Source organism: Petaurus breviceps, unplaced genomic scaffold (genome assembly GCF_028583685.1).
Source record: "Petaurus breviceps papuanus isolate PSGF00001 unplaced genomic scaffold, PetGlider_PUasm1.0 91133, whole genome shotgun sequence".
Classification (NCBI taxonomy): Eukaryota; Metazoa; Chordata; class Mammalia; order Diprotodontia; family Petauridae; genus Petaurus; species Petaurus breviceps.
Genome location: NW_027187419.1, coordinates 64691858 through 64710943, shown reverse-complemented (window position 1 = coordinate 64710943; position 19086 = coordinate 64691858). Strand labels below are relative to the sequence as shown.

At 38.5% G+C, this 19086-nt stretch overlaps 1 protein-coding gene and 1 long non-coding RNA gene across 3 annotated transcripts in view; one reads left to right on the top strand and one right to left on the bottom strand.

The window, feature by feature from the left end:
• KATNAL1 (katanin catalytic subunit A1 like 1) overlaps positions 1-18149 on the top strand; it is a 93433-nt gene extending 75284 nt beyond the window's left edge. Inside the window, exon 11 of the mRNA XM_069080350.1 lies at positions 1762-18149. Within this exon, the coding sequence (XP_068936451.1) occupies positions 1762-1960 (199 nt within the window). The 3' untranslated portion in view covers positions 1961-18149. The remainder of the gene's footprint in view (positions 1-1761) is intronic.
• The window catches only part of LOC138155242 (uncharacterized), a 228781-nt gene that overhangs the window by 44713 nt on the left and 164982 nt on the right, over positions 1-19086 (bottom strand). The window lies entirely within an intron of this gene.

The window sequence follows — 19086 nt, the reverse complement described above, 5'->3', positions numbered from 1 at the left end:
ATCAATACAATCATTACTTTGTATGCATATTGTGGCGTTAAAATACAGACGCTTAGATGGTGGCAGGGAGGCGTAGTGGATAGAATCCTAGACTTGGAGTCAAGAAGGTGTGTGTCCAAGACCCACTTAACATGCTTGCTTTCCTGGTGAATCACTTTACCTCAACTGACCTCAGTTTCTTCATCTGCCTCTTGGATTCGTTCTGATTCCACTTGTATGGTCTCCTGGTAGAGGTGTGGTAGAGATAAGTGCTTCTGAAATACTATTGCCAAGGATTTCTTTTGGCATCGTTTAAATCTGGTGAAGGCCTTTCCCCCCAGCCAGTGCTCTTACTTTCCACCTCAAGGATGCCTGTTCTCTTCTCTCTCCGTGTAGCCAATTGTTGCCAGGTCTAGTTTTTCTTCTCAGAATATCCATTGTGACCCTTTTGGGTGCTCCTTCTTGGTCCATAGGGCTTGGTGACTAGAGTAACCTTTTATCTGAGCAGCCAGTTCAGGGGTACAATTGGGTTTGGGAGAGAAACTAGCCCCTTTATCTTTACCTTAATTCTAGAGATTCTGCCATGAGGACAACCACAAGGTTGGAGAGTGCTTTGGGTTTTTTTTCCTGGTTGTATTTATGTTCCAAATAAAGAGGGAGTTGGTTTTACCCCTTCTGGTTAAGTTAAGCCATACAGGTACTTTTTGAATCCCATAATTTCAGTGTCCTTTAGTTATGGATTATTCAAAGCTTATATCAGAGTGGGAGGAAAGGAGTAGTTCTCAAGATTCCTGCCATCTACAGTAGACAACTAGAAAGTGAGACTGTCCAGCATGGACTTTGGGTTACTTTGATCACATTTCTGTTTTGCTGATCTGGAAGATGCTCCATAGTTGAGGCAGTGTGGGAAGAGCATTAGACACAGAGCAGCCACTAAGTTTGAGTACTTGATGCCTTGATCACTTTGAGCCTACAGCCTGCGTGATCCAGGGCAAGTGACTACTCTCTGAAACTTAGTTTCCTCTTCCATTAGTGAGGATCCTGTTTACATGAACTGCATCACTGGCATGTTGTGAGGAGCAAATGAGGGGGTATTACATAAATTGTTTTTAAACTCTGCAGTTACATAAAGTAAGGTAAAGGGATCATCACTGGACCTGTGATTTCATTGATCTAGGGAGCTCCTGAATGAGGATACTCCCTCCAACAGCGCAAGTTGGTACCTTCTCTGCAGCTCAATCCTAGAGGGTCGCATGGAGCACTGAGAGACCAAGGGATGTGCCTAAGGTCACACAGCTAGAAATGAGTCAGGGTCAGGACTTGAACCCACATCTTCTGGCATGGAGACCAGTCCTCTTATCTACTATGCCATGCTTGCCTCCCTATATACATGAATGCTATTATTACTTAGGATTTAGGGTTAGAGAGACTTTCCAGGACAAGTCATAAATTTTGAGTAGGAAGGGATCTTAGAAGTTACTTGGTTCAGCATTCTTCTTGTTCAGGGAACCAAGCCTGAGAAATGAAACAGCTTCCCAGCCTTACACAGGTAGATAGCACCAGATATCAGAACTGAGCCTTGGCCTCTCAAGGCCAGATTCAGTGCTCTTTATACTACATCTTCAGCTTCTCACTGTACCTTCCTAAGGTGATGATCATGATGAACCCCCACTCTTTAGCTTTATCAAACAGGAACTTTCTGGAATGTTCTTTTAGCACAGTCATTCATTTTGTTTTTACCATATGCAACATTTATTTTAATGTATTTTTATGTATCCCCAGGGATGCTTCTCTAATGGCGATGAGACGGCGCATCCATGGCTTAAGCCCAGAAGAGATACGAGCCCTTTCTAAAGAAGAGCTGCAGATGCCTGTTACAAAAGGGGATTTTGAGTTGGCACTGAAGAAAATCTCTAAGTCTGTGTCTGCAGCAGACCTAGAGAAGTATGAGAAGTGGATGCTTGAATTTGGGTCTGCTTAGTGTTAATGTTTTCTCTTTGTTCTGTTGAGGCTCATATTTTGTTTGTAAAATGCAAAAGAAATTACTAGAAATCTTTTAAAAGATTTGCATTTTTCATAGGGGAGATCCCTCTTTCAACATCTTTTCATTCAAAGGCAAAAAACACAAACTGCAAAGGATAGAAGATGTGGTTGAGGGAAAAGAAGACCTTCTGGAGCAAATGAGCCCCTGTGGTGTGGTTGGGCCCTGGGCAGGTGCCCCCAGCTTCATTCCTTGGCTTTCCCATTGCTGGTCAGCTTGTCAAGGAGGTGAGGTGGTGAAAGAACAAACAAGTATTCTGTCTTCTTTTGGAAGAAAACTGTTTACACTTAATGTAGAGGGAACTGTCTTTCTGATTCATTTCTCTGTGCCTCAAGGAGATTAGGCATTTCTCTTAAGTACATTAAAAGTACATAGGGAACTAATCTAATGAGCTGGCTTTCAAAATTAGAAATGTATATCAAGGTAGGAAATCCTTATTTTGTTGCTGAAAGAAGTTTTTGAGTCAGTTTTTGATGGAAGCAGTGAATTTCAATCTCCATCTCTGTTATCTCTCCACTGTAGGCTTCCCCTTTTCCTCAGAGCTTGTAAGTACCAGAGTATATAGCTTTGTTGGCTGTCCCTGCCAGAACAATTTCGCCATTTTTAAAGGTCTGTTTTAGGTCTTTAGTTAGAAATATCTTTCCACACCCTGGTCTTTGAATCATCAAATCAGGGGTACATTTTCACATTCTTACTTTTCTTGCCAATACTTATCAAATTGAATATGGAAAGGGTATGCAGGAAATTTTGGATCCTCCAATCATAATATGCAGTTATGCCTAATATCTAGATTTATTTTCACTTTCATTTCTTTCATTGATTTCAGACAAATGCATCCTTCATTCTCTTCACTCCCACTATTGTTTGAATTCTGATGTGAGATTTTGTTTGGCAATCTAAACTATTCCATCATTGTCATCATTGTACACACGTTTGTGGCTAAAGCAAAAAGTCTTACCTACCTCAAAGGGTTTTTGTGCTTTGTTAAGCCTTAATGGTCTATATAAATGTGAGTGGTTCTTGGAGGTTTTGGGGGGGGGAAGGGAGATATAACAATCAAGACCTGTGTTTTTATTGGTATAGGGAACTCCTAGTGAGGAAATTTCCTCTTCCAGTGCAAATCTGCAACCATTTTCTAGTTTATGGTTAGAAAGGTACCTGGAGTCACTGCGAGGTTATGTTACTTTCCTAGGGTCACAGAGCTATTATGTATCAGAGACAGGACTTGAATCCAGGTCTTCTTGACTCTGTTTTTGTCTCTTTATTCACTATACTCTGCTGACTTTTTTTTTTTGTGATGCTAGCCCTACTCAGATCATCCAAGTGTAGAGGTGATGGCAGGATGCAGGCTCTGGCAGTTTGTTCTGAGCTGGAAAGGCTTCAGGTATGGTCCCAGTGAGAGGTTTGACCTGCTGTCAAAGGCCACCCTAGGTAGGTGGAGATAAGAATTGTTTGGCCATGGTGGACCATGGAGAAGATTGACATACAAAATGGCTGTCAGGCCTGTGTGGCTCCCTTCTGCCTTTCTAGTCAGATTATTGCAACGGGGGCAGAGAGTGCCAAGATTCACATAATTCTTAGACTCTCTACACATAATCATTTTACTGAACAGCTGTTTTAATCTGCATTCCCTGTCTAATGACAAAGCAGTTGTTAGAGCCCTGGAAGAATGAAACCACATCCATATTGGTATTCTCACTGTCAGAAAGAAGTTGCATCTAAATGAAAGAGGAACTTTAGGTTCTCCTTGGATAGTTCTGCAAGGAAGTTGACAGATTTGGCTTTATCTTGTGCTCAAAGGTAATAAGAAATGTAATTTTATGGAATATTTGGGCTCCTCACTTTATCATACTCATAATAAATATTAGCAAGCATACCACCATGAAGTAATAGAGAAATTTCATAAAGAACCTAACAAGATTCTCCATATTAAGTCAGTGTCTCTCTTAATTCTTGGTAACTTCTGTGCAAAAGTGGATTGAGGGAAGATGATTAAAAGTGCTAGAAAATATGATTCAGACTCAAGAAATGAAAGAGACCAACAATCTATAACTGATCAGAAGCCTTGTGTTTCTACTTCATGAATATTTTTTTCGAGGGTTGTAACATGACAGACACGAGTGCTGAACAACCTAGGAAAAATAAAATTGACTATCCCTTAACAGACAGAAAATGCTTAGTTGTCAAGTCACTTCAGAATCACTTGTCTGTGAAGCAAGAATAGTATCAGCTAGTTAGAAGAAAGGTCAAAATCAATAATAAATAAGAAAAATAAGGATGAAAAAGCACAATCTGCAATTCTAATATCTTCAACCTGAGTTGTTTAAGCAAACTGTTGCCTGAAAATAAAAAGGGCAGTGGTAAAAACTTAAGACTTTACTCTGTCACCATTTATTGTGGAAGATTAACTGATACAAAATAGTTATAATAATATGAAAAACAAAAGAACCCAGAAATATTTCAGCCAGGAAATCCTTGATCTCTTTGCTAAGTTGGGGGGATATGGCAGTTATAGGCAACATCATTTTAGTGTGTGAACCTGTTTGTAAAATACTATGGAGATGTTAATGGAAGATTACAAGTATCACTTCAAAATAATCCAAAAATGACTTGAGAGGGAAAAGGAGCCCACAGGGAGCATGTTATTAGACCCAACTATGGCAAAGAGATGATTTAAGAAGCATTTGTTGGTGAAAATGCAAGGAGAACAATAAATAGATGTGAATTCAGAGATCTGCCAGTGTTTTTATGTTCAGTCTATTCTGTAGTGGTAGTGGTGGTACCCCTGCATTTGGACTCTGCCACTTTGGTGCCTCATATATTATGGTAGTAGCATTGGAACTAAAGAAGATAAAGTTGGGAAAAGCAGGTTAACCTGACCAATTACATTGAGAGCAAATTTGTGCTATGATAGCATAGTATTGAAGACACAAAAGTATCAGTTTTCAGGATATTAAGATATCTCAAAAGAGGGGAACATGCCAAAAGAATGGAAAAACAACATGATGTTACCACTGTTGAAGGAAGACATCTCTAACTACCAGTATGCTTGCTATTTTATCTCTGTGAATTCTCTTTTAGAATGGTCTGTGCATGAATTGAGCATTCCCATGATGAGAACATGAGAGAGGAAGAGGCAAGCTATTTTACAGACATTTTCCATAGTAGATTATATCTTTGCAGTTAACAAAATTGACTCAGATGTAGGAAATGTAAAATCCCATGTTGTTAGTTGCTCATTAATTATAAAAATTTTTATTTTTGAGAAAAATTTTGAGCAAAACGATCTTAAAGGGTGGCCTCAAATGAGTTTCTTTATATATGTTAAGATCATATAAAATTCCACATTAGATGTGACTACAAAGATAACTTTGTTCTCTGATGTGCCAAGTATCAGTGTCAAGTGAGGCGCAAAATAGGGAGCCAGATGCACACAAAAGGCATCATGGAATGAATCCTGTATATATTCCCACAAAAGAGATTATGCCTTTCATTGGAGAGGTTTTCTACATCTTCCCTTTTGGAACTGACATGGTGCTGATTGCATGGAGCCCAGGGTCATGATAGGCCCTTCTCAGGGAGATCTGTATTTACTACAGGATAGAAGCCTAACTGTCCACTTTAGAAAAGCAGAGTGAGTAAGGAGCGCAAGTTGTTCCTCTTGGTCTTGCGTTTTGATAGGTAGCTCAAAGGAATAGTTGATATATAGTAGGCCCAGAACTGAAAGGAGAACAGATTGGGCTGGATCACATATAGAAATTTTGCAAAGATTTTAGTGATCCCAAGCTGCTCACTGCTACAAAAGCTCATTTTTAAATGCTAGTATTCATACAATAATGTTTTAAGACCAAGTCATAAAACCCTGTGATTTCAGGAGAAGAAAAATTACTGGTGAGCAAGGGTCATTGAAAGGATGTAAATAGATTACAGGACATTATCAACAATGATATATATGAGGCTCGGTTAAAAAGACACTATTAAGTACTCATACGGAAAAGAGCTGGGCCAGTCACGTAACAGAAATGAGAGAAGGGCTGAGTACTGCATTGTTATAAATAAGATTTTTAAAAACTGTAGGAAAACCTCTAGCATATGGGATAGAGTCTTCATCGAGGATTTACAGAAAGCCACAGATAAGAATCTCTGAGTAAAAAGGTATGTTGTTATCTGTACCCGTGGAGAACTACAGTGAGGATTATAGATCCATTGAATGTTATTATTCCCAGTATGGGAGAACAGCTTACTTTTGGAAGTTACAACATTCTACATAAGGAACATAAAGTTTCTTTGAAAAGTTAATCTATAATTTCTTCTGAATTAGAGATTGAATAGAAGTCTATTAATTCTCCTCAGTTTAACAAGATTCCTAAAATAGAGAAAATAGCTAGTAGAAAAATTAGCTGATAGGTTACACGTATCTAAGTTATAGGTAGGTAATATAGTAAAGTGTGTTTTACTTTATCTGCTTTTCATTGGGTAACCAGTGCTTTTCTCATATTTACATCTGATGGTAAATTTCTATTTAATATTGAATGGTACATCTTGGCTAAAAGCTAAAACCGAAAAGCAATACAACTTCAGAAGCACTTATTTTTACACACACACACGTCCCTATACACACATGTATATATAATACATACGTGCATATATACATATGTGTAAATATGTATATATAAGAAGAGACAGAGGCGCTCACACACACACACACACACACACACACACACACACACACACACACACGCACACGCACACGCGCGCGTGCGCAGAGAAAGTTCTGGGTGGGAAGAGAGCTCCTTTTTTCTCCTGACCATATACTATAAAGTCCGCCTGCTCTTTTCAGATATTCTTTCTGAGACTAGTCGATCACTAGCATTAGTCATTTCATACTCAATTTTTGTATTTATCCCCCTTGCTTTATCATTACCTATGTATGGCCCTGTGAATGATCTCATTTTGCTTCTGTGAGGCACAAATATGACAGGAATCAAAATCATAAGGGGGTCATGATTTTATTACAATTCAACCTAATTTTTTTGTCCTGACACTTCCTTCAATGGCAATGATCTTTTTTCACAAAATTGTATGGCCCCCCCTTGCGTATCCTGCTGTTGATATCCAGTTAATTGTTTCTGTTTTTCCCTTCTAAATTACTTGAGGTGATCACTAAGTCCTATTACTATTTTGATTCTCATAACATGTATGTGAACTTTCACTTGTACTATATAGTTTGGTAGGATTAATTTTAATTAGAGCTTATACAGCCTTTATTCTTTTATAGATTAATTCTGCATGCTATTTCTTGTTAGAATTTTTTTCAGAATTCTCTGTGGATAATATTATTGATTCTGATTTTTCTTTTATTAGTCAAGCAGTGTTTGGAGTCTCTGGTTCCTTGCTTACTAGAAGCTTTTCTTTCATATCTTACCCATGTCAATTGTGCTCATTTATACCATTTCCTCATTTTGTTCCATCAGTGCATGGTGGCCTATACATTGATCTTGACCCCATTCAGGATATGGAAGAGAACTCTAACCACCCTTCCTTACCCTTGGTTGCAAATTGCATATAAATTCATCTAATTACAGTTTACATTTTTCCTGGTATCAAACTACAGTGGATTGACCTCAGATGAGATAGTAAGGGTTGTTTTTACTGTGTCCTAGAAGCAGATGCATTAAAAAGTTGTGAGGACCTTTCATTCATCTGAAACCGTTAACAAGAATTTCGGGTTCTATGAAATATTGATTTTAGAATTATATTTTAATAGCTTCTCTTTTTAAGTTGCAAGCTATTTTTTCCATTTATTCCTTCAATAAATATTTATTGAACACAAAGTATATGTGAGACACTTTATGAGGTACTATGTGTAATACAGAGTTATATGAGAGATAGTCCTTGTCCTTTCTTGCACTTTGTAAACTTCTGGCTTCTGATTCTTTAAGAAGCCTTTGATCACCACCTTAGCTTTGTCCATTTCTGCAGTACACAAAGTGAAGGATCCAGTCAGCAGATAACTGATAGAGTTGACTATGGTGGATGGCCAGGTCAGATAATTCAAAGAAGACTGAATCTATAGCTGAAACTTAACCAATAATTGTCACTCTCCTCCTGGGCACCAGGTTGATGCCTGGCTAATTTAAGCTTTATATTCTGAATGACCTGGATCAATTTGTGTAATTTCCTTAAGTGTGTCTATATAACATTATCTGCCAAGTCAAATAAGTCTTCAGCCATTTCACTGTCTGAAAGCGAAGAGAATTATACAGGAATAACTAGCTAATAGGGATATGTCTTTGCTTTCCCCCACATTAATCTAGACTTATCTAGTCTGCTGCTTGTTGTCTTGAGTATGCCTCACCTGCCCTTATGTGAAGTTGTCATTGCTGATGACTTTCTTTGTGTAATGAAAGAGTCTCCCTCCTGCCTCTTCATCCAATCACTGTCACTTTAGAATATGCCCTGTGTTAAAGGTGCTGCAGACAATGTTACACTGAGAGTTTTCAGAAAAGACTGCCTAGGGAAAAGAACACAGGGTTATCTTCTATCTCATACCAGCCTTAGTGTGTGTGTGTGTGTGTGTGTGTGCGCACGCGCATGTGTGCTCATGGGTGCTTTTAAAAAGCTCCCTAATTTTGATTTGTTTTTATTCTATAGTTCAGGATTTATTTTCTGCAAACTACAAAAACGCTAGTAACACATTAGTGTTTATGTGAGTCTGAGGTTCTGTAATAGGAGAAAGAGATATTTGAGTTATTGCAAAGCTAAAGATCAGGAAGTCAAAAATATTCAAACAAAAGTTTGACCCTAATCACCAGTGAATACTAATAAGGAGGAACAAATATAAGCATTTTTGTTGCTTCGTTGATTTCATGCACTTTAAACCCTCAGACTTTTCATGCTTTTCTCCTGGCCTGAGGTGTATGCTTTTCACCCAGTTCCCTAAAATATGTCCTCTGTAGGAGTCTTGTAAGAATAATACCTCTTTGGAGCGTTGCTTATGGCAAAAAAATTTTGTTTTAAAATTTTTCTCTCCTTAGTCTATAATTTTTTTGCTTTTTTGTTAGTTTCTAGACCAATCCATTGCTTCAAAAATGTTAACTAAATTACTAGGTGTCTTGTCTGTTAAATGGAGAAATCCTGACGGCAGGAAATTGATTTGTTGTTTTTCTTATGTTTGCCTACTGTTTTCTTGAACCAGGCCCTGTAATCACCCTAATATTTCTTCACTGTGACTCTTAGTTATTTGAGCAAGCAAATACCTACAGAATTCCTTTGCCAGTAATATTTAATAATTTGGCAGAACAGATGGTGAGGAAGTACAAGACCTTTCCATTGTTGCCATCAGCCCCAAAGCAATTCATTCCTCCAACAGCCACCTCCAATAGCTTCAGAACTCTAAAATACACTTGGCTTTCATGTTGTAATCCGAAGAGACTACAAATGGCTCTTTACAAAAACATGAACCTTTGCACATTTCATGCCCAAAGTCTACCTCAGTTAAACTAGGCCTAGATTTAAAGTGAGGAAGATGGGAGAATTGTAGAGCATGTAATATTGAATGTCCAAGGAATTATAGCACCATATATGCAGATTTATTTCCATAGAGCCTTCCCTTTCCGTCATGTCCCAATTGACTAAAAAAAAAATCCAGAATCTCCTATTTACCTTGGGTTCTACCATTTCTCCTAGATGCTAGGCTCAGAGACTACATCTTAAGCCTACATAGAATGTCAGCAATAACTGGACCCTCTTTTTTTGTGGGGGCAATTCATTTCATTTAGGTTGAAACGTTATGTTTAGGAACAGTTCAGAGATAGCCGGGTATGTATATATATATATATATATATATATATATATATGTATATATGTATATCAGTATAAACACCCTTGATATTCATTGTACTGACTACATAAAGGGTAGTACTAATTATCACCATCTCATATGCTCAGAACCATTCATGGTACAGCAGTCAGGGGAAGCCTTCCATTAACAGTGTGATGGACTCTGTGGTGAGGCAGCTGTAGTCTACTGAGATAAGCTGTTAGTGTATTTTCAAGAATTTTTGTTTCAGTGTTTGTCTCTCAGTATTTTGTACCTAATTTAAAGGGAAAGATGTTCCTAAATTGTATTTATTAAATGTGTCTTTCCTAATATTTGTATGCTGCTACTTTGCTAGTCTCATGAGTTTCTTGTGTTTGCGCTCAGGTTATATTTTGCTAATAAATTTCTAGAGTGATCTTTGGTGTCTGTCTTTTCCTTGTAGTTAATCCTGGATGTACACTCAGGTACCAGAACCTCTTTGGGAATAAGGAATGTATAGTAGAGAATTTTCACTTCAGGTATGATCATATATTTTAAACTTGACATTTCATATCTCCTGATTATGTGTACTGTATCCTGCAGGAGACAAAAACCATGCAATTTGCATCCCTGATGCAGGTAAGCCAACAGTAGCTTTTCAATTAAATTACATTAAATCATTAAAGAAATTCAGTAGCACCTTATTTAAATAGCACAATCCTGGAATGTAAATGAATTTTCCAGATGACTGAAATTTATCCTTTTAAGTACTATTTTTAAAAATTTGCCACTTTTGAAAGGAATCTTTCTGAAGTATATCACACACTTCTTGTCTTCTTGAACAGACCATACTGAACATAATTTAAAACCTTCTTGATGACTCAAGGTTATCATTATGACTGTCACTGTATATATCATTGTGTTATAATACCCTGATGCCTTCTGGACATATTGAAGAAAGGACTGTTTGCTTTTATGCTGAATGGCTGTAGACTGCTATGCCTTTTGAGTTTTCTGGACTTTGTATAATTTTCCTATTACTTTTCTCATTGTTGTACTGTCTCCTGTCAATTCTTTCAGATATCAGTCTAGAAAGCCATCTACCCCCACTTCCCTTCTAATTTGTGTTATAGGAATGTAAGTTTTTAAGATCTTCCCCACCCCTAGGCTTAAGTGCACCTGGAGCCTGTGGTGGGAGGCTTGTTTTTCAGGAGATACTTTGTGATTGGGCAGTGGGTCAAAAGGGTTGTTAACATTCTTTGAGCCAGGAGAAGGCTATATAATCCCTGATGTGAGGTGTTGTTTTGGGGCTCACTTTGAGAAGTGTTGTGTGATTTGACCAGATGAGACTCTGGGCAGCCGTTGAGAGCCCTTCTGGCTTTGAAAACCCAGATGTTGATGCTGCCCTCTCTGGTGACTGACTAGGTATGAATGTAATGGTCAAGACAGTTGGAGGCCTGTCTGCTTGATCTGTTTTTCTGTCTGCTTGTAACTTCTGTCTGTATACTCTGAAGTTCGGGGTGCTGATTTTTTCCCCTGAACAAGATAAATGATATATTTGATTGATTAAAGCAAGATTGTTAATCCATTTTGAGTTGCTTTCCTTTAGAAAAGCAGATCTAAGAACCTGTGTTGGCAGCCACCCTGCGGATGCTGGGGTGCTTGCTTCTACAATTTGATACTTCTTAAGGGAAGAAGTTGGTTGCAGTGAAGAGAACACCAAACCAGGAACCTGGGGATCTGAGTTCTTGTGTCAGCTCTGATGTTAATTAGCTGTGTGAACATTCTAACTGTAAAATGACCAAGCTGGACTAAAGATTTATATGGGTCTCTTCAAGCACTAATATTCTCTCATATGGGCTAGGAAACCAAATAACCAGGCTTGTTAGAATTATGTTTATAAGAAAAGTAATTAGAATTTGAGAGAGATCCTCATGACCTCCTCTATGAGTAAACTTTATGAGCATTTGTGCTTGAATTTGTTGATATTTCTTTTGGCTGTTTGGGAATGTGATATAATGGAAGGAGCACTGGGCTTAGAATCCAGAGAATCAGATTTGAATCCTGACTCTAACATCTACTAACTATGTGGCCTTGAACAAATTACTTAATTTCTCTCAGCCTCTGTTTCTGTAAGATGGGGGGGATAACATTTGTACTCCCTACACTGTAGGTTCTTGCAAAAAACGCTTTGTAAACCTTAAAAGCACTATATAGAGGTATGTTACTATTTTCTTTCTTCCTCGATCTCACTTGTGTTTCAGGTAATTAAAGTTGCTGGATAAATAAAATATTACTGTTAGAAATATAATCATATGATTATATAAGCATAATCACATTATGATTATGAAATCTTGCAATTGTAGAGTTAGAAGGTATCTTAAGATTATCTCAGTGAGATATTGGGAGAGGTATTTGGGGAGAGTGGCTTTCTGCTTCCCTTGAAATCATCTATGGAGGGGGATCCTCCTACTTTGCCTAAATAGGAATTCCCTCATTACATTCATGCCACCTTCATTTAGTGGTGTAGCTCGATGTTTGGAGTTCAGAAGATGAGGAAGCTGGAAGCTTTTACATGGAGAAGTCAATCACTCTTCAGCTAGGGCCATTTAAGTAGGCCTGGGATGGGGGTACAGGGATTCTTAAACTCAGGTACCTTCCCTTTCTTTTCCCATTACTAATCTGGGGAAAATCGGCTATTTTGTCTAAGGGATGTGAAGATTGAGTCTGCCTATCTTTCCCATTCCTTGCATCCCTCTTCTTTTGTTTCTCCCTCATTCTCTCACTTTCCAGATGCAGTACATCAGTTGTCCATCCCTCCTAATATAATTTGGATGTGGCCTTGGGACTTGGAGGTCTCCATAGTGGGCATGAGTTCTAGAATATCTCTTACTTATTGCACAGGACAGTGATTTCAGTAGTTCTAGCAGTTTAAGGGGGGCAGCTAGATAGCACAGTAGATAGAGCACTGAGCTTGGAATCAGGAAGATTCATCTTCATGTGTTCAAATCCAGCCTCAGACACTAGCTGTGTAACCCTGGGCAAGTCACTTAATCCTGTTTGCCTCAGTTCCTCATCTGTATAAATGAGCTGGAGAAGGAAATAGCAAACCATTGCAGTATCTCTGCCAGGAAAATCCCAAAGAGAATTGGGCATGACCAAAATAACTCAACAACAACAATCAGTTTAAGGCAAAATCCAGAATTCATTCATTGCCTTCTTAGCACAGACAATCCCTTCCATAGGGAGAACTCATTCTAGGGCTTACTCTGACAGTGATGCATTTGCCTGCACTCTATTGTTCACGAATACTTGGGGAAGGGCTAAGGCCAGAGGCCTCTGTGGCACATATCCATTTCATGGATTTGACCCAACAAGGACTCCTCTGATTATATACTTAGGCTATCTCCTTGAGCTTTTTCAGGAATCCTCACATTTCTTCTGTTAATCCTTATAATTTTTCCCCACCCTTAATTTAGGGATCAGTTTGAGACTGGGAACACTATAATGAACTAGTATAATTTTATAGGTAAGGAAACAGAGAGACTGTGGCATAACATGTCATTGCCTGGAGTAGTACCCATCTCATTCTAGTTCAGTGATCTTACAACATAAATAGCCTTTATTAAAGGCCTACTGCGCTAAGTACTGGAGGAGGGGAAAAGTATGGATGAGACACAGCCCCTGCTCTCAAGGAATTTATGGTCTAGCAGAGGTATGATATAAACATAGAGTACTATAATACACATTGCATGATAAATGTGCATTAGAATTTCACAACATGCTATGTGAGAGGAAAATCCTTATCAGTCAGAACAGGTTCAGGGAAGCCTTCCCATAGGAGGTGACAGAAATTCAACAGATGAAGAGGTGTGGGGGGAGGGGCATTCCAGACATGGAAATACCCTAAACAAAGCCCAGCAGATGGGAAGGTACAGTGCATCCTGGGTTTATGTGACTGCTTGGGCTGCAGAGCAATGTGAGCCAAGGTTGGAGGAAAGGCAGAAAGGCATGTAAGGAGACTTGCTTTAGTGTCCTGGTGGTGTTGGTAGGAATGGAGAAAAGGCAATGAACTTGAGAGATGGAGATTAAGGCCTACTGGAACCATTTTTAAAGAAAGAAACTGCCAGTGAGTCAGCCATCATTGTTAACAAAAGGTTCAGCTCTTCAACAAACCAATGCAGAGTATCCATCCAATTTAATTATGGTTGAGAACCAAGGATAATAATTTTATGTGCAAGGTGATCAGTACATAACAAAATATTTTGGAATGTGTTGACTATACAACCCGCTTTCTGAGCTTGAGAGTCACTCATGCTTTTTTAGTTTGATCACCATGAAATCTTTTGCTATTCTACTTAATTTTGATAATTTCCTCTCTTCATCAAACAAAGAGTACTTGTTTATAAATAAGGTATAGGGAAAGCGAGAATTCTACTGCCCTCCTTTCCTCAGAATTAGTCAATACTGAGTTTCTTTTATAAAAGAAGGTATGAAGTGACCTAGCCTTTGTGAGTGCCTTAGATAAGTTTGAACAATCCATTCGAAACAAAAGTATGACCCAAATAGATGCTTATTTGTCCACGTTTAATTACCAAGGGGGCATTAATAACCAGATGACAACTCTCCTAGCCATTTAGATTCTTTGTTATTAGTATTGAGGCTCTCTCCATAAGGAGTAGGGATATTTGAAGTGCTACCCGGAGAACACAGTTATGTGCCTTGGCTTTGTTCTGTTCGAAGTGTTTGAAAGTCTTTCACTATGGTAGAACTTAATTCATTTTTTTATACAAATAATTCATCATGGCATGACTGGTGTTTCATAGTATAAATTCTGCACTACAATGCTAGTGATTCCCTGTTATTGTAATGCAATTAGAAATGGGCAAACCCAACCCACAATTTGGGGTTTGTGGATTATCCCGGTCAATTTTTCAAATATTTTGAAACATATTTTGTAACTTTTTTTTTCAAACACACTTTACCGAGCACATTTCCCTTAATTTTAAAAGCCTTGTGTATTTCAAGGGAAATTTAATCCTTATGTTTCTAATTCATTGGCACTTAATTCATCAAAGTTGTTTTGTAAGAACAGTTTAAAAGCCTTAGGAGCCTTTCTCATGAATTCTGTCTGCCTTTAAAAGGCCCTACTCTTGCAAAAACAAAGAACAAAACCTTGAAGTCACTACTTTTCTCTTCAGATTAAAGGAACATAGGTAAAACCTCTTAACTTGGCTTGCAACTCTTAGAGTCCACGTTTCTAAACCTAAAGACTGAATTTGGCATAATCAATTCTCATACCTTAAGGAAGATCTCTCTTCAAAGCTAAATATGAAAAAGCAGGCTGGGCTAGCAACAGTTTCCCTCTTTGAGAGCATAGGATACAGACAGAAGTACAATTTCATAGGTTTTGAAGATAGATGGAAGTTAGAGATAAACTGTACTGTCCTTACCCCCAACTCAGATTTGACAAATGTGGAAATGGAGGTAAATAACTTCTTAGCCAAAGACCTACAGACGAGGGTTTGAACCTGTCCTCTGATTCCAAATCCAAGACTCCTCTTACATCACATTGACATAATTATACAGTTTTCCTAAATTGGGATAACAAATTGAGGGGTGAAGATTGACAAGTTAGCAAATTCAGAAATAAATTGACAAATCAAGTCAACAACTATTTTTTGCTGGTTATGTGTCTGTACTGGTATTAGGTGCTATTAAAAAAATTTTTTAAATTTTGGTGTAAAACAGTAAAAGAAGGTATCAAAGGGGTTTGACATTTTTTTTCTTTTCATCCACTTCTATATGCAAATTGTAATAACATCACTGATTTATATTTATAATTTATTTTGAAGTGACTAGTTTTCATGTCACATCATAAATATTTTTTTCTATACAAGACATGGTTCAGCAGGTTTCAGTTGCTTAGCACTGGGTCTGTATGGATTTCATAGAGCAAGCTGATCATGTGTTATCTTCTTAATAAAACTAAGGTCATTACAGTGAAGGTGAAATGTTAAAATCCAGTTGGGCACAAGCCATAGCGACTTTGGCAAGTCTTTCTTTGCAAATATCCAGAAACAAAAGCAGAGACTCCTTGGAGTTGGGAAGAGCCAGGTTCAGAAATGTTTCAGGTGAGACTAGTGCCGTGTTTGATGCCTGCCTTAAGTAAGAGATGTAAAAAATAAAATATTTTTGCTCAAATAAAATAAATCCTCAATCTCTCCCTTTTAAAGGAAAACACATTTTCCTCTGTATCCTCAAGTGTGGATCTATCACAGAAAACCTGTTTTGCTGCTCTTTGTCTTCAAAAGAGACCTAGTTCTTTTGTTTGTTTCATATAAATTATGAAGAAATTAAGTATTTTCATGTCTAACGACATATGCACACATATATACACAATGTATGTGTGTATATACATATATATATGCACACACACATATATAATATTTATCACATTTCTTTCAAAAGCACATGGCCCTTAAATTTCACCTGACCTATGGGGGAATTATCTGGTTGTAGTGGCAGGATCTCTGTGTCTATTTCATTCAGAATGATGCTTCTGGCAGCTAAAGGATAAAGTTCAATTAGAGATCTATATGAGCAAGAGTAATTTGCTAATTTTCATTTCATTTCACAGTAACAAAAGGTAATAATATTAGTAACATATTTTATGGGATTCAAAGAAAATAACAAAAATTGTGGATGCTGTATATATTGAAGATATTACCACCATTTTACGGATGAGCAAACTGAGGTTGTGACTTGTTCAGTCATGTTGCTAGTAACTCATATCTAAGTCTTACATAGCCTGCTATAAATCCCAAGTCTAGTGTCCTTTTCACTATACCATTATATATCTTTCAGAGTAAGAATGCTCTGAAACCCATAATCCAAGTAAATGAAGTTTGACAAGACTAGTGTGCCTAAGAAAAACTGTTCTCTCTCTTGGGCTTTTTTACTGACCAACTAATTGGTGGACCATAGGACCTTAGAGTTGGGAGGCACCTTAGAGATGATACAATCCACCTTCTCTCTATCCCCTCATCCCTTACCCCACCTCCATTTTATAGTTGAAAAGACAAAGTGGCATCTCAAAGGTAGCATTGTGGGGCAATAGGGAAATCGTTTGGATGCTGAGAAGCTGTGATAGTAATGGCAATTAAAGATTCCCCCTGTATTGGCTTGGTTTTCAAACTGATTGTGTTAAAACCCAGAGCTTGTTAATCCCACCTGTGGGATGGACTTGTTGATGTGAAAAGAAAGTCCTGAACTGGGAGGAGCTGGTGACGTAGATTTGGAGAGACAAGAGAGAGGCAGAAGAACTTTTTGGAAGCAGCACCTCATGGAGGCAGAGAGAGAGACTAAGAAGGATTGCTGGGGGACACTTTGAATCGCCCTGGACTCTTGAGACCTGCCCCCTGAGCTGCCAAGGACTGAGGAGACATGGCTGTTTTGCTGGTACTTTGTCTGTCTGTTTTGATGTTGTTTTGCCAGATTTGTCCACTGGTGAAAGACAGTCCTGTTGTTGAAGAGGTCCTGGAACCTGGCTTTTGGTTAAGAAGCCCTGAGACTGTCCTGCAGACAGAGAGTGAATACTGTCCACTGGTGAGGGACAGTGCTGTTGTTGCAGGGGTCTGGAGACTGTCCTGCAGACAGAATGAATACTGTCCACTGGTGAAGGACATTGCTGTTGTTGCAGGGGTCTGGGAGCCTTTCTGTTGGTTCAGAAGCCCTGAAGAAGGATTTTCTTGTTGTATGTTTACAGAAATCCTGGGAGAGGGCTTTGCTAATGTGTTCAGGGGTTCTAGGACTGTTCTACAGACAGAGGATAAATTCATGAAGGGACTGGCAATGTATCTTATGGCCTTGCTAAGCCTTGTCTCCCCAGGAACTAAGATTGCTGAGAACTTGCCTCGTGTCAAGATGAAGAAAAGACCTCCATTTGGGTATTAAGTGCTGTGTTTAAACTTGATGTAACTCTGGGGTAGATTCAATTGTGATCCAGGGGTGGGGAACTTTTGACCTTATTGTGCTCTGTGATTGACAAATGAAGGTACTTTACCTATGTTTGGAAACTAATCTCCATTTGAGAAGAGGGGCTTTGTGGTGGACTTAATTAAGGTATAGCCTAGGGGTGGAGAAGTATTTAGAACAGAGACTTTGTAATTGATTGAATGATTGGAAGGTCCTGGGGTGGGGTAGTACTTGGAGATTATTTAATCACACTTAGTAAATGCTGTATTTTGAATGATGTCATGTTTTGATCTTCTCTGTTCTTGGTTTGTCACTGAATAAAATAGAGAGCACCTATGCTGGTATTTTGAACCTGGGAAGTTGCCTTTCCTTGGCATTACATTACAGAAGCTCTGAAGTCTTGAGTGCACCTGAACTCCATAGTACTGTATCGCACCCACTTGAGCTCCTTTGCTAGGTTGTAAACTCAACTGCCAAAGGCTGTATTTCTTTTGGGCTTCTTCAACTGTCTTTGCATATGCCCCTATTCTCATCTCACTCACTTATTTTCTGACTTTGAACAGTCAAGATTGGAAACTAACTTGATGTATCTTTCCCACTTCTATCCCAGTCGTGACCTTACATTTCTCCTCCTCCCTCTCCCCCAGAACTTCTCATTTACCTCTAAGTATTATGTGAATGCTTCCTTGTTCATTTGCACAGTAGCTTGATGCTGTAATTCCTTTGTCTGCATGTCTATATATATATACACATACATGGTGTCTGTTATAAGCACCTCTTGGGTAGGTGGTAGGCTAATGCAATTTTCTGGGTTTAGTGCCTAGCTGAGTGCTATGCACAGTAAAGCAATTAATCATGTTAATTCTGGCTGACAGACTCCATACATAACCAATCCATTCAAAAGCATGGGCTGCAGGGCTTCCTTTGGAGATGTGCAGTGCCAAGTATGGGCTCCTCTAACTGAAGTTTCAAGATCATGTGATTGGAGTAAATCATTTGACCAAAATGGAGCCAAATGTGAAGACAGAGGATAACTAGACTCCACTTATGAAAGGAATAAGACTGAAAGTATAAGATGTATTAGATGGAAAAACAAAGGTAACTGGATATTGGTTGATCAAAGGTGAACACTGGCACAAGCTGAATGATGGGCTCTATGTCGTTCATCCTAGGCCCTGCCTAAGTAGTTTTGGAGAATCCTACCACCATGCTGGTAACTCAAGGAAAGAGCATCTCTTAAGACCATCTACTAAGCTATAGAAGGGTTAAAGACCTTCATTGGTGGAAG